The sequence below is a fragment of the Diorhabda sublineata genome, chromosome 11 (assembly GCF_026230105.1).
Source record: "Diorhabda sublineata isolate icDioSubl1.1 chromosome 11, icDioSubl1.1, whole genome shotgun sequence".
Taxonomy (NCBI): domain Eukaryota; kingdom Metazoa; phylum Arthropoda; class Insecta; order Coleoptera; family Chrysomelidae; genus Diorhabda; species Diorhabda sublineata.
This window is the reverse complement of record NC_079484.1, coordinates 7,123,477-7,151,420: the sequence shown is the minus strand read 5'-3', so window position 1 is coordinate 7,151,420 and position 27,944 is coordinate 7,123,477. Positions and strand designations below refer to the sequence as shown.

The window sequence follows — 27,944 nt, the reverse complement described above, 5'->3', positions numbered from 1 at the left end:
TAATAGCCATTTCTGTGGATACACAAATTATAGATTTCTATTATAGTCACATTTTAAAATTAATTAAAATATTTAGGTAGGTAAAGGTAAAGAAATGAAACACGTCATATAATAAAAACTTAATGAATCATTGTCAATAATATACAATACAATCAACAAAAACGGCAATAATAAATTATATAACCTATAAAATTGTGTGTAAGTACTTAAAAAATGTCCAAAGTTTTAGATCCTTAAAAATTCAATTGAAGATAGAGTATGATAGTAAAAAATGATTAACATGTCAAAGTTCTAAATATGTCACACATACTTAAAAATATATTTACTAATATGAAGTAGTAGATCTTTTCATTAACTTGTCCTAGTACATATTTGTTGCAGCATAATGTCACTAATAAGATAACAGAATTTAAATTCTTAGTATATGTTTAAGAGAAAAAAAATTACAAGAAGAGGGAAAAAGAAAGGAATATATAAAAAGAAAAAGAAATTACATTTATCAATATAACAGGACTTGTTAATAATTGTTCTATCACAATTATAATAGCACTGACATTTTAATGAGCTAAAACTTCAGACAGGCATCTAAACAAACTCCGCGTTCCTCCAAGATTTAGTTGTACATACTCCGGGGCCTCTCCACCAATCATTAATGTCTTCATAGTGTCTTTGTGATGATTGAGGCGCGTGCATCATTGCGCACAAGCGACACCAAAAAAATGTGTTAATAAATTCTCCCGTACCTTTCCATTTAAAGTAAGAATTGTACAGATTGTTATCATTATCAAGTCTGTGGAGATAAGCTGCTAATTCTTGGGGTCCTGCGAATTCATCTACGTGAATATAGGAACCTGTAATAAAGCAAATGTATGTAGATGTATTAACCATAAATATATACATTTCAAATCTTTACAGGTTGCTTATTATAAATAAAATCGTGTCAATTTAATACAGATTATATTCATTAATGCAATATTAACGTGCCCTCTAAAGTTATAATCTAATTTAATATTGTGTAATAAAATTTGCTTACCTTCTGGTGCACTTCTTTGGTAATCTTCAGGTCTAGCTCCCATAACAATAGGAAGAACATTTTGTCCCAATCCGTTTACATAAAATTTTTCCGTTATGTAATCTCGACAATTAGAATTCTCAAATGCCAAATAAAATTTATACTCTTTCTCTAATATCTCAAAACATTTTTTATCCGATCTAGGACACTAAAATAAAGATAAGTGTTAGCTATAGTGATTACGAATCATTAAAAAAGTTTATTAAGAAGAAAGGTTAGTTAATTTTTTGGTCTATCATTATAATCATATCCAATATATATCATTTATTCATACCAATCTAGAGGGAAACATATACCTGTATTCAAATTAGGTAATGGGAAAAATGATTTTTTTATAATTTCAGTTTATGATGACTGGATAAATTTTATCCTCGTATTATCAACTAACTTTTTACCAAAAGTTTAAAAATAATTTGGTTATAGCGAGTCTTTCATTAGTGGGAAATGGTTTTTGTTTTGGGAGAAAAAATGGATTACATTGTTGTGAATAACTTGGCACAGGATAAATAATAAAATTTGAAATACAGAAAGAAATATGTGTTATAGCAAGTGAATCTCTGCTATTTAATCTAGTGGGGTTCGCAACAAAAAAGAGCACGGAAAATGCTTTTAATAATAAACTTCATCCAAAGAGAACGTACAAAAGTTCTGAAGAACTGAACGAACATTCAAAACTTAAAAGTTACTAAAAACATCAGAGAACTACTTGTATGCAACCATTAATGCACGTTTAACAGTGGCGGTGAGAATAAATTTTTTCCGTTACAGTGTTAAATTTTGAATGCTATTTTTCTTATAAAACTGAATTAAGAATTATTAATATATTCGAAAATGTTAAATATTGACATGTTAAATTTTTTAAATATACTTTAAATAAGTAATAAAACATCAAATCATAGGAACTTGAACATGAGTTATTTGATTAGAAGTGATTAGAAAGAAATTTATGGAAAATTAATTTTCATTTTTAATGTTTTTTCATCTCAACTTTTATAATCATTTCAATTAATGTTCTAAACTAAATATAACACACTTATTCTCGAAGAATATGTATACCAATAAATGTTTTTGGTTCAGATTAAATGGCTGATTTTTTAATTTTTTAACGCAACTACGGTTGTATTTGATGAGAATCAAAAAGATACGATAGCAGTTCCAAAATATTATAACCATCACTTTTTTGGTACTTTTCATGACCTTTGCGTTCTTTAGATCACGATAAAAAGCAATTACAATTACAATTGACCGCTTTCCACTTTCTCGGTCCTCGCGGCAAAGCTCTAAACATCGCTCACAACAACTACTCGACACTGCTTTGCACTACAGTGAGAATACGAGGCATCCACTTTGCACTGATTTTTGTCATATGCTCATGTAGGATTCTTGGAACAGTTGTTTTGGATATGCCGGTCTGTACTGCCATTTCTTTTGCTTGTAGGCGTCGGTCACTTGGAAACATTTCTTCCACTAATGCCCAATTTTACATATGAAGGACTTATTTTCTCTTGAAAAAATTGGGGGAGGAGGACCACTGACAAAAAAACTAAGGTTTAACTGTGACCTGTAAACGAAGACAATTTTGCTTATTCGTGGTTTAACTTTACTTACTTGTGCCCAATTTTACAAGTTTAAGCCTCAAAAGTCGGTTTAAACTACATATGATACTATTTATTTTCCGTTTTATAGATGGCGTTTACTAACAAACTTTGGTTTAAACGTTACCGTTGGTGAGGAAGTAGTTTAAACTTCAGAGGATCCGAACCCAACTTTTTCCAATTGTGCAAAATACCATAGTTGAATCTCCAATTTTAGCCAAGGTTGTAAAATTGGCCGTAATTTAATATTTTCTGGACTAGTCCCCGTCACAGGACCTCGTGGATCATCTAATGATTCTCGTCCTCAGCGAAGCAATTTGAACCAATTATTATTTGTTGAAAATGATGGGCACAAGTCACCGTAAACAGCCTACATTCGGGTTTTGATTTGTGTTCTCTCAATTTCAGACATATTTCAATAACACTTTATTGAGAGATCGTTCGAGCTCTATTATAATAAAATAGATCGAAGCAGTCTGTTGAAATTTTTTGTACAGTGTGTTGAAACTTTGCACCACGTTATTTAGTGAATAGTATCGTGTTTTTATCTTGAACTTAGATGTGAATTATATGTCCACAAAAAGGAAGATACCAATATAAGAAATTGTGAATTTTTGAACTAATTTAATACATCAAAATTATTCGACAATTTCATTAAAATCACTATTAAATTTCTCTGTATAATTCAATTATTCCATTTGTGAAACAAAGACAATATCATGTGTATTTACCTTAAGTGGTCCGCATGTACCATAAATATCTACTGGAATATATTTACCAAGTTCTTTGGCATACGATAAGCGGCCGTTACGGGCTCCGCAGTTCGATACGAACCATGCTACTTTTTTTGTTTTATTAACAGTATAATCTTTATTTTGGACTTTTTGTCGAACCTAAAAAATAAAGTCCTATTACATAACATTACTTTCCAATATCTTACTTTATATTACTATTTTAATTGAGAGGGCCTCTATCAAAGGAATGATCAATACTGTTAATTAAATTGCTAAAGAGATGTCAACAACGATCACCTAATTGGATTGTTCCTGTGGCTCTAAGCCCTTTCTAAAAAACTACCATTTACTTCTAATACACTCAAACCAAACCTTTCATTTACTTCATCCTACATTATACATTCTACCAACCCCTTGTCATTTCGACACGTCCTCAGGAAGTCTTTATATAGAGTTAGCTTGTTGGCTATACACTCTTGTCTTCTTGGTTGTCTGGACGTCTTAATGTGTGTGTGTTTTCGCTGCCTCGGGTAAATCTTTTTCAACCTTCTTCGGCAAGAAAAGATCTAATCCGATAGGATCTTTACAGCGGTCCCGATGTTTAACTCGGCACTTTACCCAGCTTAATCTAAAAGAATTTATATTTGTTGTATGCTGTTCATCACTTTTTTGTCACGTTTTCATTTCTCTAGATAAGTTTAGGTAAGATTTCAGTCTTCGTCCAATGTTCAGCCAACGTTGGAAAGTGAATGTTGAAGCAAACGTTGGACGCATCGTGTAGTTGCAGTGCTGCATCCAGCCTTCCTTCTAATGTTCAGCCGTTCAGCGAATGTTGGCGCAAACTTTGGCCGCATCGTGTAGTTGCAGTGCTGCATCCAGCCTTCCTTCTAATGTTCAGCCGTTCAGCGAATGTTGGCGCAAACGTTGGCGCATCGTGTAGAACCAGCTTTATATTAAGTTTCAATAATTTCATATATACTTTGTCTAATTATATTTTTGATATATGACTTTGATTATTTTTATGAATAGTGCTTTTGTGTTTGAATACAATAGAGTGTCGCAAGTATAGTAGCGCTGGCTTTTTGTTTTTTGGATAAGTTGGTCCTAACATATCGAAAATGTCTTTCAAAATCGATTGTCATCTCTAAAAACATAGATGCTGTGCATCATTAAATCAGATCGGCGTGTGACTTACAAATAGAGATAGTATGAACATTTGGGTGGCCATAAAGCACGTCGAAAAACTGAATATTTGAAAGATAGAAACGTCGAATTAATATCTAATGTTTTTTTCCTGTTTTCCATTGTCAAACAACAAATTTGCGGACATCGGAAACCTCAAGAAGCTGTTGAATACCTCAAAAACCATGTTCCTACGATATCAGCTTTAATAGTGGAAAAAATGTTTCCAGAATTGGTTCCAGCGTATGCAAAAATGTATAGACCTTAAGTGAATATTTCGAAATGCGATAAATCAGTTCGCCTCGTACTTAATTTCTGTTTCAATTTTTATAAAAAACTTAAGAGACAACCCTCGTTATAATATAAACTTAATCCGAACTCTTCAGTCGGTGAAAGTTGGGACAATCATATAGTTCTGAATGAGAATATTTGCATATCAAATAACGGAAAAAAATGATTTCAGTCTACTACTAATCTTACCTGTGGGTCATAATATGTCCATCTTTCGTAAGGGGCTACAATATCACTGTCTCGCCTATAAGTGGCGGTCCAATTGATGATATCGGGAAATTTCACACCTTGCGTATGATACGGACATTCCAAAAAGTATATGATCCATATCTGCAATTAAAAATTAAACAATGTAATCTAAAGTAATATTTCATACATTCATAATTGTTAGACTGAAACAATCTTTTTAATAAATAGAGAAATATAAATGAAAAACCCTTTTTTCTACTTCCTTGCGTAAAGTACGTAGTTTAAACACAGTTTCCAGTGCGTAAAGAAACATTCTGGGAGGTCCCAGGTTCAAGTCGCGCTGAATACTGCATGCAATTCGTGTCTGAAAGCTTTTTTTGACTCATGTGCTCAAGGGAGGTTTTCGAGTAGAGAAAACCCTAAATCTAAACACCAAAGAAGTTTATAATCTCCAAAAATAACGTTTTAGGCGGCAATGTCTTCGAGGAGGACGTGGCGATCGTAACTGTTAATTCTGCAGAATATGTGAAAAAACTACGAGGTTTTTTTTAAACCACGGTTACATCATTTTGAGAGTTACATTAATAGAGTATGAATGCGACTTATCATACATCCAACGAACGTTTACCTGTGGAAATTTAACTTGCGGGGTTTTCTTAAAAATTCAGTCTACGTGAACCATCTGCAAGAAATGGGTAACAGATCCGACGCTATCTGTCTTTTCAAAATAAATATTTGTTTCTTCCGTGGCAATATATATCTGACAACCTAACTACCGGTCCCCCTCATAATCCAATCATTAAATTTCAAAATAATAAACTTTAACAACTTTCTCTTCCATATTGTCAAACGAAGATCGAAACGATTTCTTACTTCCATACGAACGAATGTTAAAAGTTAAAACTTATAAATACTTAATGATTTGTTTATTATTCTGTAACTGTGAATTATTTCTTCGATGTTTATGATTGTAGTTTAGTCCCAGTTAGTTTAGTAGTGAGACGCAAAAAGTTTGTTTACGAATTGTTTTGGTTCTCGCAAATTCGGACTACTGAATTTTAAAATGGGTGAATCCAAGGAACTATTGGTTGAAGCTCTTGCATCAATTACAAGTTTTCATAGTCTAGGCAAAAGTTGACCTACCATTGCCGCCGAATTAAAAATATCGTGAACTATAATTATAAAAAATGTACATCCACCAGGAGCTTTGGCAATAGAAAACGTTCGGCCTCGAAAATCCACATTAATGTATTGTATTGACCAGTAAACGTGATCGACGATTCACGGGCCCAGATATAGCAGCTCAGATCAATGAATCTAGGGATCTGCCTTTGAGTACTACTACAGTGAAAACAAGATTGAGAGAAGCTCAAGACGTCAAAATAAAATTAAGAAGTTTCATTGGGCTAAAAAACACATGAAGTCTAGGAGAGAGTTTTATGGAATGATGAGTCAAATTTTGAGGTTTTTGGGTCTGAGAGAAAAGTGCGCGGGTCAAAGGAAGAACGGATGCAATCCACGACGGAATCTCGGTGATGGTTTAGGAATGTTTTTGAGGAAGGCCGACAGGGACTTTGAAGATAGAAGGCTTCAAAAAATATTAAAGAAAAATGTAATATGCTGAAGCCAGCGCTTTATTAGCAGACAATTTATCTTCCAGCATAAAAACGATCTCAAACATGTCTCGAAACAGCGCAAACAGTATTTTAAAGAATAGGGAGAATGTGCTGAGCCGTCACAGACGCCCGATATCAACCCAATTGAGTGGTTGTGGGCCAGGGAATCAAGAAGCAGCGTCCTACTCCAATTTCTCTTCTTTGAAATATCCTGAAAAACTAATTGAAACAAATAGACGTCGATTATTTGTCGTAACAGCTATAGCATGCTGAAATTGTGCACCGAAATAAAAGCAAAAAGGGGTCACATCGAGGAATTAAAATATTTAAATATGTAATTATTACAATCTTTAATTTTATTATTATTTTTAATTAAATATGTTCTTCAAAATATAAATATCAAAATCGATCGTATTGTTTTTATTTGTTGTGTATCACGTAAACTATAGGGTGAGCAAAAAATTTTGACCGGTAGTGTATATTTTACTCACAGTAATGGCCGAATTAAGATTTATAAGGCCCGGGGCTAAAATAATGATGGGGCCCCCTTAAGGAATTCGAAAACCCGGAAAAATTCACAAAATAATGTCAATACGTTAGATTTGTGGTATCGACACATCAAAAAATACAGAATGATTTCCAAATGATGGGGCCCGGGGCTATGGCCCCCCCAAGCCCCCAGCTTAATCCGACCCTGCTCACAGTTTGATTTGGTATGATGAATTTTCGATTTTTCACCTATTAGCTCAATTTTTCTTACACCTTTGCAAAGAATATGAAAAAATAATGAATGTAATCGTGATAGTCAAATATTTTAATTGTATGGCATTATCGTCAGTCTTTGACTAGTGTACAAAGTCTACATTGAATCCGATCGTCCAGTGTAGGGCAAAATTTTGGCCAAAAAGACAGTTGCCGACATACAGGTGTTAAAAAGTATTTTTTTATTTGTTATGTACTCTAAAAACGTCTACGTAAATCACGTATAGGAACTTAATTTCTTTTATATGTATATACGAGGATATATTGAAAAATTCTTAGCCTACTATGAAACCAAACAACATTTCAATGTCAAAATATTTTATTTCTAAACATATTCTCCTCTTAATTGGATACATTTATTTCAGTCAACCTGCAACGTCTCTAGACCTTTCAAAAAAAAATGTTTTGAAACCAGACCTCCCCAGCTTTTATTACCTCCTAGTTGGAAAAAAAATTACGACCTATGAAACTTTTTTTCAGTTGAGGAAAGAGATGGTGAATAAGGGGGGTGTTCTAGTAATTCAAACCCTAAATCACGAATATTTTGCATGGCAATATGAGATTTGTGTGCAGGGGAGTTGTCCTGCAACAACAAAACGCCTTTGGATAGCTTTCCGCGTCTTTTCTTTCTAATTATTTCCCGTAGAGTGGTCAGTAATGTCGAATAGTAATCTCCAGTTATTGTTCTACTCTTATTCAAAAAACCAATCAAGATTACTCCATGGCAATACCAAAAAACTGAAGCAAGAACTTTTCCAGCAGATTTTTGGACACAAAACTTCTTAAGTCTTGGAGAACTAGAGTGTCGCCATTCCATCGATAGTTGCTCTGTTTCTGGATCGTAGAAATGTACCCAAGTCTCATTAATAGTAACAATTCGGTTTAAGAAGTCGATGTTTCTACCTTTGCACGCTTTTGATCAACATTCAAACATTTGGGGATCCATTTTGCAGCATTTTTTTCATGTCCAAATGGCCGTGAACTATAAGATGAACGCGTTCGTATGAAATATTCAGTGCTTCAGATATCCATCCGTTTTAGCCCAATTCGACGGTTTGATAAAATCATATCATGAACTGCATCCATATTTTCGGGGACTGATACTGAAACTGACCTGACCTCTTTTGAAGCTCGCAGTCCAATTTTTCACGGTGGCATACGAAGGACATTGATCATCGAGGGTATTAAGGATATCTTCGTAAATCTGCTTACCTCTTAACCCTTTTAAATACAGGTATTTGATGAAGGCTCGATTTTTTCTTTTAATTTATTGCATAACTTAACTTTTTCGACGTCAAGCTTTACACTTACACTTCTAATAAGTTATTGTTCGTTGCTATGGTGACGCAATATGTTGTTTATGCAGGGAACTGGTCTAGGCTAACTATAGATATCAATACATCCTCGTATATATAAAACCCTCAGCCAAATTTACCATAATTTAATCAGTTATATCGTTTCATTGAAATTTCGAGGTAAATACACTGATTCTAATACTATGTTTTTAATAATGTTTTTAAGATATCTACTAATATGTTTTTATCTATTCTACAAATATTTTAATCGCCATATATTAATTATTCTTCTGAAAATGCTCCCAAGGAAGGAGCAAAACATTAAGTAATACATATAAATGTGATATTTCATCGAAGTTTTATTATTTTATCCAAACAACCTACGAACCCAAGAAATTAGAGAGATTATATACATAATTAGAATTAACTTCCAGATTTATATCACTTGGAATTATTCTCAATGAATATTTTTCTATTCATAAGGATAAGAATGTTTTGTCAAACAGAAGCGCCATTATTATCAAAAAAAACTGATAGGTCTCCATACGTAATTTATAATTTCAATTTATAAATCATATAATTTAATATTTAAACATTAAGTTGAAGTTTTGTTTTTAAAGTTTAAAGTAAATTATGTGTTTGTTCATTAATTAATTTATTTATTAAAAGTTTTATTTCAACTTATTATGTGTAAATAATTTTATGAAAGAATTTATGATATTAATAAGATAAGATGAATTCGAACATAAATAAGACACATTCTGTTAGCTTGAAGCTATTTGAAAACCTTCGATTAGTGGACACAAATATTCGAAAATATTTTCATATATGGTACAGAGTGTTCTTTACCTGTTTCATAGGTCGGTTGACACCTGGGTGTATAAAATGATCTTTATATAAAATGGCATCCGCAACAGTTGCTTTACTTCGATCATCAGTTAACGTACATCTGCTCACTGGACAACCAAGAAAAGAGGCTGGTCCCGACTTCTGACCCCACGCACCCAAACCGTTGTAAGCCAATATAACTTTCTCCGGCGTATCAAATCCTGAAAATAATATGTTTTTAATACATATAATATGTCGAATTTTGAATTTAATCACTCAAATTAAAGTATAGTATGAATGTAAAGTTAGACCATACTAATGTCAAACAGAATTTGCGGGATTTTATATTCAAATGGTTGTTTGCAATGGCTTCGAAGAAAACTAGACTCGAACTCAACCCAACAAATAAATTAAATTGAAAAAAAAGTGAATAATAATTCTAAGCATAAAAATAAAATTACTGATGTGTAGATTAATGACACTATCAACCGTGGGGTACTTTGTATGACATTTTTAAACTTTTTTGCGTTTTGTAACTAATAGATTCAGTGGGACTTCCTTTTTAAGACGTAGTTCGCCCACTAGCTTTATCTTTCCTATTCTCACGCGAAAGAAAACAAAAAGAAATTTATCAATACTGGAAAATCTAATCAGGACAATAAGATACTTTCATCGAATTATCCCACTGTCGTCAATATTTGTTAAGTGTGCAAATATTACATTAAATCTGATCGCTTAAAATAAAGCAAAATTGAGGCAAAAAAGTCAGTCACAAACATACAGTTGAAACTAACAAAAGTGTGTTAAAAACATCCCAATCCCAGCCCTAATTTTCTCTCTCTCTCTCTGTACTAAATTATGTTAAACGTTTAGGAAGGTTAGGTTAGGTTTGAGTAGCTTCAAAGTACTTGCCACGAATAGCTTTCAAATTATTAAATAATAATATTTTAAGAGATCTAATTCAAATTTTATTATATAAAACTCTACTATTAAAATATTTTCACCCTGTTTATAGTAAAGTATTACCATTAAGTCACAGTTAATCTATCCCCTAGGCGCTGTTTGATCGTGTCAGGCACGTTTCGTTCAACGGAATATTGCAAAATCAATAAATTAATTCTGGAACGTAATACGTAAGTAGAAAATACCATTTTGGGAGTTCAAGGTTAAATTTTATGTCCAAATTCGCTATTTTCCATTAAAATATTATACAACAATAGGAAAATACAACCAATAAACATAAAATAATAATCAGATAACTATCTTATTCTTATATTCATTTCCAAGCATAAAAGACCGAATTATTTGTAGTAGTTCAGGCGCTGGATCGAGTTAAGTATGCAAAATGTGAGGACTGTCAGCTATGCGGTCAAATTTTTTTACCTGTGACCCTAAATCAGGGATGGGGAAACTACGGCCCGCGGGCCATCTCCGGCCCGCGACCAGCAAACAAAAGTTAAGTACAATTTTCTTTTTATCAGAAATTACATTCTCATGAATTGGAAATAAAGGCAGTACACGTCGGGCATAAAACTCGTAAGTCCGACTGTCGTTGAACGCACTACCCATTTGAGCCAACTATTTTTGAACACCAGCAAATTGGAATTTTATAAGTCCTTATCTAGGACACTATACCCAAATATAGTTGCCCACGTCCAGAAAATAATGGCTATGTTTGGTACAAGCTGTTTCAATAATGAAACTAAGCAAAAATTGTCTTCGTAATAGGCTTTCGGATGACCTCCTTTTTCATTGTTAAAAATTTCAGCATCACAAATTTTTCGGCTTATGATGAAGTCATGCAGAAACAAAAACTGTTTCGCATGTCACATGTTCCCACAAAGACCAGACCCACAATTAGTATTTCAGAAAAATTATGGCAATATTTGTATTTTAGTAAATAATGTAATGCCTCAACTTGGCCCGCCATATATTTCGTTAGCGAAAATTGGCACGCGAAGAAAATAATCGAAATAATCGAAAATCACATGTTGCCGACAGCTGTGCTGGTCCCTTTCCCTTTTCCCCCACCCTTCTCTCTACTCGGCACGTTGCTGATGTGGTTCATCTATAGCTGAATCATAGCGCTTAGAATAGCCAAGAAAAAAAATGCATAGCCCATAACGGTTTTTTTTTACTTATCCTTTTTATGTAATCACAGCTTTTGGGCTGCATAGACCTCTCAAAAACAAGCCCTTTTTCTATTTCCACTATCCCACCATTGTGCGATGTTGCACGAGTGTATGGACAAACGTTTCGAACTCTAAGTTCTTCAAAGCGTCAAACAAATTTGTTTAAACACTTTTTTTAAATTACTATTAAAGATTTCATTATGGGAATACAAAAAATGATCACCTTGATAATCTTCTGGCACGTACATCAGTTGCTCTACAATTCGATCTCCATCAGCTTGATCTGGAAATAATCTAAGAGGTCCTCTATTATTTCCAGGAAAATCAGTACCACCTTTCATGAACCAGGGCTTGCCTTGATTCCCTCTTGAAGTAGAATCTTCTTCATTACCGATTTCCGCCGATAGATCCAAGTGATTTGAAGCGGATACAAACGGCTCTGGAAAATGATAAATTCATTCATTTGACAGTGATGTGGAAACAAAATACATCTTGGTATAAATTATAGTCTATTAGTGAAGCCAACGTAAATAACTTGACTGAAAGCAATAGCAATAAGATCCCACAGGTATTACGGGTGATGCTTCCATTTCATACTATTGAAATAAATTATGTTATATTATTAGAAAGTATTATCAATTTTTAAAAAGGCTCTTCCGTCAAATCGCCAAACAAACTTACCGATGCCAACTGTATCTGAATCGTCTTCATTGTTCTGCAAATCGGAACCTGTACCTACTCGAATCCACGAAAATCGATGATGTATCGATATCAGAATCGAAACGCTAAAGAATAAGAGAATTATTAGAAAGAGCCTGCGCGCCGATAGTCGCGGGGGCATTTTCAGGGAGAATCCATTACCTAAAAAAAAGAAGATACAGATCAGTAAGAAATACTAATAGATTTTAAACTTTATTAAGAATGACGCTTCATTTTCCGAAACTACAGAATAATTTGCTAAATTAGTGGTGAATATACCTTTCGTATGACCTGAGCCTTTTTGGATGGAATTGATTACAGGATAATAGAGAAAATTATAAAAAAGGGACAATCTTCAAAGCTCCTAGAAACCTATAACCAAATCAGATCTAAGTAAGAACCATTTACCTCCTCAACGGACAGCCGAAGACAGTAGGTTTAACAGATGACGTGGAGATGATGCCACGTCTAGGACTAAACCTCTATGCAAAATCTTTCGAAGTGTGAGAAAGTACGTAACTAGGATTGAGATTCCCAAGGGATACGGTAAGGAAAGCAGACATAATAGGTCCCTTGGATCGCAGTATATGTAACATTCTGACCTTGAACATATCTTCATACGAGGACAGCTAGTAGGACCTGAGCCTTCTTTGCAATGGACTGCAGGATAATAGAAAAAATTATAAATAAGGGAGCAATCTTTAAAGCTTAAGACAAATACTCCTAGAAACCTATAACCAAATCAGATCTAAGTAAGAACCATTTACCTCCTCAACGGACAGCCGAAGACGGTAGGTTTAACAGATGACGTGGAGATGATGCCACGTCTAGGACTAAACCTCTATGCAAAATCTTTCGAAGTGTGAGAAAGTACGTAACTATGATTGAGAATCCCAAGGGATACGGTAAGGAAAGCAGACATAATAGGTCCCTTGGATTGCAGTATATGTAACATTCTGACCTTGAACATATCTTCATACGAGGACAGCTAGTAGGACCTGAGCCTTCTTTGGAATTGACTACAGGATAATAGAAAAAATTATAAAAAAAGGAACAATCTTTAAAGCTTAAGACAAATATAGATACTCCTAGAAACCTATAACCAAATCAGATCTAAGTAAGAACCATTTACCTCCTCAACGGACAGCCGAAGACGGTAGGTTTAACAGATGACGTGGAGATGATGCCACGTCTAGGACTAAACCTCTATGCAAAATCTTTCGAAGTGTGAGAAAGTACGTAACTATGATTGAGAATCCCAAGGGATACGGTAAGGAAAGCAGACATAATAGGTCCCTTGGATCGCAGTATATGTAACATTCTGACCTTGAACATATCTTCATACGAGGACAGCTAGTAGGACCTGAGCCTTCTTTGGAATTGACTACAGGATAATAGAAAAAATTATAAAAAAAGGAACAATCTTTAAAGCTTAAGACAAATATAGATACTCCTAGAAACCTATAACCAAATCAGATCTAAGTAAGAACCATTTACCTCCTCAACGGACAGCCGAAGACGGTAGGTTTAACAGATGACGTGGAGATGATGCCACGTCTAGGACTAAACCTCTATGCAAAATCTTTCGAAGTGTGAGAAAGTACGTAACTATGATTGAGAATCCCAAGGGATACGGTAAGGAAAGCAGACATAATAGGTCCCTTGGATCGCAGTATATGTAACATTCTGACCTTGAACATATCTTCATACGAGGACAGCTAGTAGGACCTGAGCCTTCTTTGGAATTGACTACAGGATAATAGAAAAAATTATAAAAAAAGGAACAATCTTTAAAGCTTAAGACAAATATAAATACTCCTAGAAACCTATAACCAAATCAGATCTAAGTAAGAACCATTTACCTCCTCAACGGACAGCCGAAGACGGTAGGTTTAACAGATGACGTGGAGATGATGCCACGTCTAGGACTAAACCTCTATGCAAAATCTTTCGAAGTGTGAGAAAGTACGTAACTATGATTGAGAATCCCAAGGGATACGGTAAGGAAAGCAGACATAATAGGTCCCTTGGATCGCAGTATATGTAACATTCTGACCTTGAACATATCTTCATACGAGGACAGCTAGTAGGACCTGAGCCTTCTTTGGAATTGACTACAGGATAATAGAAAAAATTATAAAAAAAGGAACAATCTTTAAAGCTTAAGACAAATATAAATACTCCTAGAAACCTATAACCAAATCAGATCTAAGTAAGAACCATTTACCTCCTCAACGGACAGCCGAAGACGGTAGGTTTAACAGATGACGTGGAGATGATGCCACGTCTAGGACTAAACCTCTATGCAAAATCTTTCGAAGTGTGAGAAAGTACGTAACTATGATTGAGAATCCCAAGGGATACGGTAAGGAAAGCAGACATAATAGGTCCCTTGGATCGCAGTATATGTAACATTCTGACCTTGAACATATCTTCATACGAGGACAGCTAGTAGGACCTGAGCCTTCTTTGGAATTGACTACAGGATAATAGAAAAAATTATAAAAAAAGGAACAATCTTTAAAGCTTAAGACAAATACTCCTAGAAACCTATAACCAAATCAGATCTAAGTAAGAACCATTTACCTCCTCAACGGACAGCCGAAGACGGTAGGTTTAACAGATGACGTGGAGATGATGCCATGTCCAGGACGAAACCTCTATGCAAAATCTTTCGAAGTGTGAGAAAGTTCGGAGCTACATCTGAGAATCCCAAGGGCCAGAGCAAGACAAGCAGACATAATAGGTCCCTTGGATTGCAGTATATGTAACATTCTGACCTTGAAAATATCTTCATACGAGTTATCTAGTCATTTAGTTTGAGGTAGAATACAAAAGAAAGAAATTGAATAATGATGTAACGCTAGTAACGTATTTTGCTTCGATCGATTCAATTCGTTCATCGAAACCAACTTCGAGAAAAAGGTTATAATATGATAAAAACCAAAACCTGAACAGTAAGGACTCCTCAAAATATTTCTTCCGCTACTGAACTAGAAAATGTAATTTTTGTCGTTTTAGTCAAGGTGGAAAATGATTTGACATACTGCTTTTTGTGTCTCACTTTTGATTGCTTAGAAAGAACATTCAATGCCACAAATTTTGCCGCTTTTAATACGTCATAAAAGGCTTCGCTTGAAATTATTTTTGATTTTTCATTTCGTTATATAATTATAAAAACCAAATATAAGTAATGTGTCATTACTTAATGATACCAAGCAAGACCTTATTTGACGTGCAGGTATTTTACTTGACTTACTTATCAGCTTGCCGGTTGTATTAGTTTCACAAATTTCTTGTTAAGGTATGATAGTAAAAACTATAAACAAACCTCAACAGGAAATACGTTTCGTTCCTAGGACATTAAGACCTTCTACTTCGCGTAGAGCATCAATCTATCAACGGAAGGAAACGCATCAATTGGTATGTAAATAGCTAATACTGTTATTTCTGGGGATCCTCAACAAAATTTTATAGGAACTTGTTTCTCGTGATTTTTATGCTCAAGCTAAATAATTATAAATTAGATTGTAAATAGTTTAAATACAAATGTCAATAAACTAATTGTCAAAACTATATATCAATAAAACTACATAAATACTTGATATATACCCGGTTAATTAAAATTAACAATAAATAAAATTAGTCATAAAATTATTACCTTAAACTAGAACATGAATCTGGCACCCGATGGGCGTTGAATACGTTTAAATATATATTCGTATCACTTTTCTGACAATACTGTGAATGATTAGTTGCCAACACATCAAATCACAGGAGATAATTCACAAATTGATTATTTCTATTGATTTAATGATAAATTTTTCACCTAATGTCAAGAATATATAAAAAATACATGTTGGGAAATATAGATAATGATAAGATTAAAATGATAATATATTATATCATGTGTGTTTGAATATAACGCAAGCTTTGTCATGTTAATTTTTGGATCGACTGCCGCAAAAAAAACTACGAATTTAAATGTTTTTGACTTTTTATACTTTTTTTGATAAATAGACTCGATTTTAGGTTTTTTTTTAGAGAGATTTAGTTTGAATAAACACGTAAAAATATGATTTGATATGACAATTATTATATTAATAAATAGATCATCAATTTTAAGTGTTATAACACAAATAGTAATGGAAGATCTTGAGGAAACCATCTTCGTGCTACAGAAAGTGTCCATCAAATCCTTTACGTTAGTGAGGGAAAGAATTTGTAAATGTTTAATTAAAAAATATTTTTAAAAACAAATGTTTTACATACTGTAGGTTCAAAGAAAGATAATGATTTCGGTGTACTACTTGAGTTACTTTTCATTCTAAGTCCACTCGGACAACTTTTCACTGAGCAAATTTTTCCCATTGTGATTCAAAGTTTTGTGTTGATTCACACTTTATAATTACTTGCAAAAATTCTTACAAATTCACAATAATAAATTAACATTCAGCTTTATCTCACGGTAGCTTTTCTGGGTTATATTCAAAAACTTATTTTGGACTAATGAATAGTTTAGATTTTGTACCCCAATATCTACGACTCTAGTCATTTGATATATCAAATTTACTAACACTGCATACTTCACTCTATCTAAAATAACTAAGTTTATATGATATCTCGTCCTACAGGAGCGCCATTCTAGTCAAATTTTGAATTAGAATTTACCGTCTACAAGCGGACAGTTTTTAAGCTAAACTCCCATATGAGATGGTCCTTCTTACCTCCACCCTCCATAACATAAATATTTTTCCATTGTGTAGATGATTACGTTACTGCTGTACCAGAAAATGGAATAAAAGACATAAATCAAAAATTCAATTCTCAAGTTAAACTCACAATCGAAATCGAACAAAATAATAAAATTAGTTTTCTTGATATACAGTATATATGACAATATACAGAGTGTTACAAAAATCATGCGACTAAATTTAGGAGATGATTACACGTATGGAATTTAATCTCTCCTATAACAAAATTTCCTCAGCCCACACTTTTCCGAGATATCACCCTTAAAAGGTGATGACTAAAATTGAGTTTTTATTTTTTTTTTTAATTTCAGTAATGCTACAAACTTGAAAATGTCCTACTCTCACAAAAGGATTAACTTCGGGTATTTTTTCAAAATTCCTGTTACATTTCCAGCATTTATTAGAGAAGAAAGTCTGATTATGGGCCCCGCTGCTAATATGGGACACCCCAAAAATTTCGGAAGACTGGGAGCGCAATCCTCCGAATATACGTTAAATTACTCTTACTGTGTCTAGTTTGATTTTATAAACACGTGCTGAACTGCCACTAGTTCAGTAAAATCACAGCGCCTGACGCACAAAAATTAGTTATATCGCTGATTTTCTGGATTTAGGTGCTTTATCGATATAGTGAAAGTTAATATCAAAATTTGGGCCGCTAACCGATATATTTTTGTTTAAATTTTCAAAATTCCGAATTTTACAAATAACTCGAAATCTATGCCAAATTTCGGAAAAATAAAGGGGTCAAAAATGTAGTTTAAGACCTTTTCTACAAAAAAGTTTCTCTGTGATTTTTCCCTAAGAGCTATCATTTCTTTGTAAAATGCGCTCAAACTCCGGGATCGCATCTGTCTAAAAAGTTTTCGCGCCACGTAGAGTCTAAGGGAAATTACGTCCCCGGCTGATAAAGAAACTGTTGTATCTCCTCGAAAGCTCAACATTTCGGGAGTTAAAGTCTCTACTGTTCAACTGCATTTGCAAAACCAATCGAACTACCGGCAAATTTTGATATAATCCACTAAGTAAATAAAAATCACTGTAACTGCAATAGAAGCAATAGAAGCAGTCAGAAACCATTAGAGCAGAAGCATTAGAGCCGCTGCTGGAAATTATCGAATTCCCAGATAGACATTACAAATGTTTTCACGAAATGAAAACTTGAAGCCTGAACAACTAAACTAAATTTGGGAGCAAAACTATTTTAAGAAAAGAAACTTAATTGGTCCAGTAGATCTTGATCATGGAAGCAAAGTATTACGGACTCACATGTTCAAAGAATGGCTTACAATTTAGCTCTAAGAATCAGTATTCAGCATCCTTTCAAAGCTGGTGTAGCTCTTGGTTGGATGGATTTTTACACCGTCACACTCTTGTCAACGCGAAGACCAACTGGCACGTCTTTTGAGAGTGTGCTAGGATTCAATAAAATCAATGTACAAGAGTTCTTCAACCTTTTTGTAAGCTGAATAACAGAAAGGGAAAAAAGACAAATAGCATCGCTTACATCAGCTGCAACAAAACCTATTTACCGAGTGGATGGGGCACTTTATAGACTTCGGAAAACCAGCCGCTGATTATCCGGTATTGTTGGTACTAGACGGACACTACAGTCATACTCGAAACATAGATGTGATAAGGCTAGCCAGAGAGAATCACGTCTCCATCATTTCTCTCCTATCACATGCTTTACAGCCTTTAGACAATGAGTAGCTTCAAGGCTTATTATAGCGAAGAGATCAGGTGCCGGATACGTGAAAATCAAACGACCATTTCTCAATTTGATCAAGCCGAATTAGTGGGGAAAGCATTTTTAAAATCCTAAACTACAGCATCAAATGGATTCAGAGTATTTTTTCATTTAATCGTAACTGAAGCATCAAAATCCTACAACACTCAACACCTGCAGGCTCTGTTGATTTAAATGAATCACTGGAAGAAGTCCTGGACAATAAGTCTCAACCAGTGTTAACTTGACCTCAATTTGCAGCAAATTTGACAGGAAGGTCAAAGAAAGCTGGTGCAACTGAGTGTATTTCAAAGAATAAAGCAGGACCCTTGAAAAATTTCGTATCTCCTTTCGACATATCGCCATTACCAACATTGAGAAAAGGAAGGAAGCTCCTCTCCTTACAAAATGGAATTGGAAACATCAATACAAAATATAAGTAACCAGGGAAAACGCAAACTAAAAATAACAACTACAAATGGAAAGAAAGTCCAAAAGATGCCAGTGCCTAAGGAAAAACTGCTCGGTTGGAAGAAGGGGAGGATTAGGAAGATTTGGATGATTTCTTTACAGCTGATGAGGATAACGACATGGAAGAAATTTGTGGCATTCCAGACGATGAAGATGAGGTATGCATGTTTTGCGATGGTAATTTCAAAGACGACACAAAAGGTGAATTATGTGTCTAGTGTTTAATGTGTAATAGTTGGGCACATGAACAATGTGCTGGAGCTTAAAAAGACGCTCATGTCTGCTGTTTTTGTCACTAATTTGTGCTCTAAGTTAAGCTATTCCCACAATATTTCTTGTTTCAAAAATAGAGGTGTTATTGGCATTTGACTACTGACAAAATATTTTGGACCCTGGCCCATATTGCAATTACCTTAGTCCACAGATTGAGGAATTTCTACTTTTGAGTTATGTATTTTTTATGAGCTTCTATATTATATCAAACTCAAAATACTACATCAGTAAGTAACAACAATCTTTCGAGATATATGTGAGCTGAATTTGATATTTATTCTTCTTCTTTATGAATCGTATTACATTTTACATCTTTACTGTTTTCCACTCAATTCATTCAAAAAATAATAAATTATGGCGTTCATTTTTATCTCTGCGGCTATTGGTTTTGGTAAAAAATTACTACCATGTATATCGGTAGTAATTTTCGGGTGTTGTCGGAGTTTTTTTGAGTACGGCTCGTTAGTTGCCATACTTTTTTTAGTTTTAATCCGTTTACACTCAGTTATGTCTCTTCTTCTTCTTCCAACGCGAGGATGTTCACTGCTAGCTCTTGTACGACTAGCTTCCTTTCCTTCTCTTCGTTGAGTAGGTACCTATACCACTCAATTTCTTTAAACTCGCTCAGGAGCATCTTCATTTTGTGAAAATCATCTTTCATCGATTTTTCTCTGCACTAGCTGCTTCCGTATTGCTGTCCACATGAGTGGTTTTGCCTGTTTTTTCAGTTCTTCTATTCTTATCTTTCCTAATTCTTCTTGAACTTCTTTGTCCGTCGTGTCGTCTTCCTCGGAGTATTGCCTCTCTGGTTTCTTCCTTTTTTCTTGTTGATGAATTCTACATATTCTCCTTCCAAGGGGCAGTCTTCAGTTTGTTTTTCTTCGAGAACTCTGGATTTAGTTTTTGGCTACTCAACTTCTACTGTAGAAGTATCTGCGCCTTTGTTTTTCATTGTGTTTTCCATAGCTTCGAATTTTTTAAAAAGTTGTGTCATTGTGGCCTCCATCAAGTTAAATTGAATGACATTTAAAACCAACATTATTTATTAGCCCCCCTCTATATTTTGATAAAGCCCAAAATAAAATTGAAACTAGCGAAATGTCTATTTTAAAATCAATTAATACCGCGAAGAGACCAAAAATCAAAACGATTTATATACAAAAGTATTAACAGAGGGTTAAGTAGCGGGTTTTCCAATAAGAGGTGTTATTTTGATATTCAAAGAAAAATGCCATTTTTTAAGATAAATGATCGGATGTTTATTTCATTATAAAGAGGAAGGTATGCCGTTAATAATGGAACGCAACATCAGCCAAATGGCCGTCACGACTGCGCTTACAGGATCATATCCTTTTCATGAAATTTTCCGTAACCAATTTGCAAAGCGGACTCCCTATGTCCTCGATAGCCTCACGAATTCCATCTTTGAGGTCTTGAATCGATGCTGAACTTTTGGCGTAGACCTTATCTTTCACGTGGCCCCAAAGGAAAAAGTCGCAAGGTGTTAAATCACAAGATCTCGGTGACCAATTGTGATCACCTCTTCGAAAGATAACACGGTCCGGAAATTTTTCCCGTAAAAGATCGATGGTTGCGTTGCTTGTGTGTCACGTAGCACCGTCTTGTTGAAAGTAAACGTTATCCAAATCAATACCATCCAATTCCGGCCATAAAAAATCATTAATCATCTCTCGATAGCGCAATCCATTCACCGTAACTGTTGCTCGAGCCTCATTTTCGAAAAAATAAGGTCCAATGACACCGCCAGACCATAAACCGCACCAAACAGTCACCCGTTGAGGATGGAGAGGATTTTCAACAATAACTCTTGGGTTTTCCGAGCCCCAGATTCGACAATTTTGTTTATTGACGTAACCACCAAGGTGGAAATGGGCCTCATCAGTTAAGATGATTTTTCGATGAAATTCCGGATCATTTTCATGCATTTCAAGGACCCAATCAGCAAAAACACGACGTTGTTGATGATCGGTCGGCTTGAGTTCTTGTGTTAACTGAACTTTATAGGCCTTAAGACTCAAGTCTTTGTGCAAAATACGATATAATGATGTTTGTGGAATGGCTAATTCCAAAGAACGACGAGGAATGAACAAATATGGGTTTTCTTCAACACTTTGGGCTACAGCAGCAAGATTCTCAGTTGTTCTTGGGCGACGTGACAAACTTTCACCATTTTTATAGTGAATTTTAATAATTTCAATGCGTTGTTGAAGCTTGTATCGTTCCATTTTCATTAATGGCGTAGTTTCTACTTGTCAAATGTCAAAAAATGACATCTTCAAAAGTGACATTTACCGAAATAGCGGGCTGTTCAAAATAATACCTCTTATTGGAAAACCCTGTATAATTTGTAATTTGTATTAAACGATAGTTGCAATAATATTTTTGTGACAAAAAATAAGAAAAAAAGCGAATTCACTTCGCTCAGATAAACCACTTACCTTCGTATACATTCTAATTGTATAAATAAATATTGTCTTAACCGTACACGATAACGAATTAACCTACAGCCAAACGTTAAATAACAAAATGATTAAGTAGAGGGAAGGTAGGTATATCTACACTTTGTGATAAATAAATATTTTAAAAATAATGAATTTTAAACAGTTACTATACTGTTCCACGTTTTTATCACCATCAAATTATTTTCCAGTAACCACTGGCGTTCAATAAAAACTAATTCCTCCGTAAAATATATTGATTATTGTTTAAATATTATATACAATTATTTATATAAAATATAATCTGACAGACGCATTATTATTCTTAACTTAGCTGAACGCGAATCATCTCAGAGATCAAGTACGTCTCCGCCCTGAAGCCGGCCCTGCCTGGATTTAGTGGATTTCTAAAATTCGATGTTTTTTATATAACTTTTTATTATAGCAGTCAGTTTATTTACATTGTTTCTTTTGAATTTAATTGTACCCACTATATATTCCATATATTTATACAAATGTTATTTCATACGAAAATACTTATAAAAAGAAGTGGAAATGCTGAGAAAACTGTGGTTCAAAACATCCTGCGACTAGGGAAATCCCAAATTAATATGAATTCGTGAAAAAGTTTCAGCAGTTCTTATTTTTTGGAAAAAAGAAAAAATACACTTCGTATCTAAAAGAAAATCGAATACAGGTTAAATTTTTGACAGATGCAATTGGACATTGGATAATCACCACAGTGAAAGTGTTGTTAACTTACAAAAAGTGGATACTCGATAATTGTTTAAACCCAAAAAATTTCACATTTTTACGCCTATGATATGTTAAATTATTAGTGTAAAATTAATCTGAAAATATAATGAAATTCGACGTAATTTGACTGGTATTAATTTGGCCGTTTAAACAAACTGTTCAGCAACTGTAACATTCATTGATAAATAAATATTATTTTTATTTGTGTGTAAATTGCTTTGGGGACATGGATAATTTGATATAAAAACTGTTGCATAATTTTTATTAATTTGAAAAAATTCAACGATTCACTCAAGCCCTTATAGTCAAGTTCATTTTTTGACTTTCTATTTATTTCGTAGAATCCACTTTATTATGACAAGAAGACCTAACAGTTTGTTTCAATTAATTTATTTGTACCGCAACAAATAATCTTCATTAACTAATCAATTATCCTTGAAAATTTCTTATTTTTTGGAAGATGAACTATAACTCACCGCTCTTGTTTTTATACTGATTGATTTCGATTCTAATAAATAGGGTAGTCGAGTGGTAATTCAGTGGAACATTCAAATTTATAATATTTATTGAAACTTTCTCTTTAAAGATAGGCTAATATATTTACAATGAAATTCCAATGCTTGAAAAATATTATTAAGTATTAGTATTTGAAAGTACACAATCTATACAGCATATGTTTTAAGTTTGAAGACACCACGTTGTTTAGTATTTGTTTGGCAGCCATCAACAGTGAATTTGGAAACATGGAATAAGCCCAACTAATATTAAATCTGAACTAGATTTTACTACTTTTACTAGGAAATACGACCTGTGAAGACCAGCATCGCAATGGTCGACCAAATAAGATGATGACTCCAGAAATATTAAAGAAAATCCACAAAGCGGTGCTGGATGAACGTCGACTGAAACTCCGCGAGCTATCTGACATAGTAGGCATTTCAGGAAGTGCGATACATCGCATATTAACTGAAAATGTGGATATGAGAATGCTGTGCGCAAGATGGTTGCTGGGTTTACTCACAATGGAACAAAAACAGCGTCGTGAAGATGTTTCAATCGAGTGTTTGGCAATGGTTCACATCAATAAAGCCGAAATTTGCGCCGTTTCTTAACCATGGATGGAACGTGGGTTAATTACTTCACACCCGAAGCAGAAGCACAATCAAAACAATGAAATGAAAAGGGAGAACCGGCTCCAAAGAAGGCGAAGTACGTTCCATCTGCAGCAAAGTCATGACATTGGTTTTCCGGTATACGCGTGGGATAATTTATAATTTGAAAATTTTAAACCGCGAGTATTATGCATACTTATTGCAACGTTTGAGCAAAGATCAAGCCAAAACAGCCGCATTTGACTAAGAAAAAAGTGTTGTTTCATCAAGACAATTGCACTAACTCACACATCCTTATTGCAATGGCCAAAATTAATGAATTAAAGTTTGAATTGCTACTTCATGCACCCTAATCGCCAAACTTAGCCTCCTCGGATGATTTTCTGTTCCCAGACTTGAAAAAATCACTCGGTGGTCAAAGATTTTTCCCACAATGAAGAGGTGAATCGGAAGTTAATGGCCAATTTAAGAATCTTCATATTTTATTTATATTTTATTCTAAAATTTTTGTGTTTTCTTTGTTGGGTCAGGTATTTCTGTGAACATTCTCGTACCGTACTCCAAGGAGGTGTGGATTCACGGGGGAAATATCAACCCCCTCCCCTTCAAATAATAAAAATTGGCAATTTCGATTTTATTAGTGTAATTCTATACTGTCAATTGCTTCTGATCTATACCGTAAATACTATAAATACTGAAGTTCATCATTTCGCTGCCTAAAATGGGCAGAAATGAGGCAAAAGGTTTGAATTACCGTTTTGCTCGATATCATGATTAACCCTATACATATTATTAATTATTTGGTTAAATTAAAAACTTACCGAATCTGCTTCTAACTTGTGCAAATGTGAAAGTTTCAAATATCATTCCTCTATTTCTTTATTTTGGTTTATTTATTTTTTTATTACCTATTTTGCTTTGACTATTTTATGAAGAGATCCACAATGATTTTTTATTCTGTTTACATAGTAATTTCAAGAATTTTACATCTTTTGCAGAGATTGACTAAACGTGGTGAAATAAAAAATTTACTAAAGAATCGATTATCGTATATAGGGTCATAAAGTGGGTAAATTAAAAAAAAACCTTATTTTATATTTTCAAATGAGCTTTTAGTTGTAGTCCTCAAATTTGAAAATAATTTCCGCAGTTTTACGAGGTCACTTTTATTATAATTTTTCCCATGAAGCTCTAATACAATCCATACAATGTAGTTTTCAAATCAAAATAATTACTGTATATTTAGGACATAAAAAGATAAGTTTCCACCGAATTTAGTAAAAAAACATTTGTTTCAAAGATACAAAATCCAAAAACTTATTATTTTGAGTTTTTTTTTCATTGCATTCTCAAATACTTGAGCCCTAAAAAAAGTTGAGAATAATAACTTATCTAGGTTTCAGTTTGTATCGTACTATTTACTGTATATAAATTGTTCTTTAATTGCCAAAACTGAAATTATAAAAAACTTTTTGTTATTTTAAAAAATGATAATTTGGCATGAAAGACTATATCGACATTTTTCAGGTCGCTGCCCTATGTACCTTCTGTTTTATGTAAATTTAAGTTATATCCATTATCAGATCCACTAAATTATTAAAAAATGCAAATGATTCGATTGAATGAAAAAATTTACTCACAATACAAGATAACTGGTACCAAAAAAACAGGAAATGTATTAGTAGACGTAGTTTAAAAAATATTTAATTCTTTTATCCAAACCCTATACAATTTGATACAATTTATTCATAAATTTCTTAAGCTCGCTACAGGGTGTTTCAAAAAAAGTTGATCCCGTCTCTAGGATAGATAGAAAACTGAAAACTATTTGGGGTTTGCTCCGTTTTAAAGATAAAGGGCGTTAAAGAAAAAAAATATGTATATAAAGAATACATTTTGCAACAACATCCAATAAATTCGTTCTTATGTCTGACTCTCATAGAGGGCGCTAGTTACACGGTTCTTACCAAGTAGTATTGAACATAAATTTTCCAATATTAGATTTATTAAGTAAAATTTTAAGTGAATTTATACATTAATTTTACACCAAAAAGGTACTCGATACCGTGTACCGTTCTTAATCCATTAAAATGTTACAATTAAAAATAATAATTTATATATAAATGAAAAATCTGTAAAGAAAAAAATTGAAATATAACAAATATTTTGTTTTTGGCACAATACGCCCCGGCACTTTTGGAGCGCTCTTTGAGCCACAAGAATGAATGGAATGCAAAAAATCCACATATAAAATTAATCCTCAAAGAACGATCTAGAAGATTGTTCTGAGGTAATTTTATTGAAAAATCAAAAAATAAAAATTTATTGAGCGAAAAAAGAAATTATTGACAAAATTTTTGTACTTTTTTGTTCATAATTTTTTAAATTCGCGGTTAATGGCAAAAAGTGTCATAGACAAAATTGTAGGCAACGCGATTTACCATAATTTACGTCTTCACGAATTTTTCGTAGGGACAATAATTCGTGAGATATCGTCAAAAATAGCTTTTCACTCCTTTATTTAAGATGGCGGCCGAGGGGCAAGGTGAGGAACTCCACAAACTTGGGGTTAAGCTTTCCTTGACCGCCCCACATATCGATAAAATAAAATTGCGTCCTCAGAAAAACGAAAGGTCCATTGTAACATTTCAATGGATTATCTCGGAATATTTTGATTTGAAAATTATGAAGTAATAACCGATGCTGGTATAAAATTATTAATTATTATCATTATTAATTATCAAGTATTTTGTGAATTGAAAATTTTTTGTCGCGTAAATGAGACCCCATTGATAAAACGGATACATTTAAAAAAAATTCGGGCTGAAGTCTTTGTTTCATACTAAGGCCCCCAATAACCCATAATTATTTAGCTTTGAATAGCATTTTCATGGAAAACTGTTATTCATTAATAGTTATGACTTTGATACAATAATAATTTTTTACAGAGCAAACCCCAAATATATTTCAGTTTTCTATCTATCCTAGAGACAAGATCACCTTTTTTGAAACACCCTGTATATTCGTTATCACTAAATCTATAAACGCATTAAATAAATTTCAAATTCAATTGAATTCCTTCATTAAAAAAAACAACTCACAATAATTATATTCAATAAGATCAATATAAACGACTAAGATAGATAATACCTACTTTTTTGATTTTATTAAATCGAAAAAATAACTTCACAAACACTTAACATCCCCTACTTATATTATTTTGTTAAACTTTTTCATAACCTATTGTTTATCGAACAGTTTGAAGAACTAGATGAATTGAAAAATATTATCACCTACATGCAACAATGTTTTTCCATCTCTCTGTTCACTGTTATACAAACAAAACGCAAACAGTGTATATAGATTTGAAAATAGTGATAAATGCGAACACAAACTAAACACCCAACAAATATTTCTTGTTCATAAACTGATATAAAGGTGACTCACCTCTTCAAAGGGTTGCTACACCTTTCAGACATGATACCGACTGTCTGTCACATCTTCAAGTTTGGAAAATCTATATTTCCACATAGGAAAATTCGCGCTTGCGTCCGATCACCCTTAAAACCATCCGAAATCGAAATGTGAGTACAAAAAGGGAAGAAAACTGTTTGTTTTCGACGTCATTTTGAGTTCATACTTTTGCGCTGTTCAGTTTATCTTAGTTAATCGGTAATTGTTTGTATTCATGAATGTGTGACAATCTTTGTAACGGTTTGATTAATTTCCAATTCCAGAGAGGTGCCAAGGGTTATAGCTGGTATTCGCTGAACTATTTTCATTCATATCCTCCAAAACTTAATTATAAAATTTTCATTTTACGAGTATACAATAAGTTCTAATTCTATACCAGTAGTTTTAAATACGAGGAGTGATCACAAAATACATTTAATGAATTTTTATATAAATCTAGTTTGACTCAAATTTCTTCACATTCACCTTTTACTGCACTATAATAAAGGTTGAGCCCCGGTGCGGTCCATAGACCCGCAACT

At 33.5% G+C, this 27,944-nt stretch overlaps 1 protein-coding gene across 3 annotated transcripts; it reads right to left on the bottom strand.

Annotated features, from left to right (window-relative positions):
* Positions 1 to 109: 109 nt before the first annotated feature.
* On the bottom strand, positions 110 to 27,944 carry LOC130450515 (glycoprotein 3-alpha-L-fucosyltransferase A-like). 3 transcript variants are annotated; one of them, XM_056788958.1, is made up of 8 exons: positions 27,397 to 27,944; positions 12,378 to 12,557; positions 11,920 to 12,135; positions 9,586 to 9,785; positions 5,064 to 5,204; positions 3,399 to 3,560; positions 1,034 to 1,220; positions 110 to 851 (listed from the first exon to the last, which is right to left on the bottom strand). In XM_056788958.1, the coding sequence occupies exons 2-8, from the start codon at positions 12,535 to 12,537 to the stop codon at positions 586 to 588; spliced, it is 1,332 nt and encodes a 443-aa protein (XP_056644936.1). In that variant the 5' UTR covers positions 12,538 to 12,557; positions 27,397 to 27,944; the 3' UTR covers positions 110 to 585. The 3 variants fall into 3 exon arrangements, with proteins under 3 accessions (XP_056644936.1, XP_056644937.1, XP_056644935.1); XM_056788959.1 differs by lacking the exon at positions 27,397 to 27,944 and adding an exon at positions 22,082 to 22,196; XM_056788957.1 differs by lacking the exon at positions 27,397 to 27,944 and adding an exon at positions 16,057 to 16,232.

Coding starts and splice junctions, on each gene's coding strand:
- LOC130450515 (XM_056788958.1), bottom strand. CDS start 12,537: ATGCCCCCGCGACTATCGGCGCGCAGGCTCTTTCTAATAATTCTCTTA. Junction 9,786..11,919: donor CGTGCCAGAAGATTATCAAG/GTGATCATTTTT, acceptor TATTATTTTCAG/GATTTGATACGCCGGAGAAA. Junction 1,221..3,398: donor GTACATGCGGACCACTTAAG/GTAAATACACAT, acceptor TCTTTATTTTAG/TGTCCTAGATCGGATAAAAA.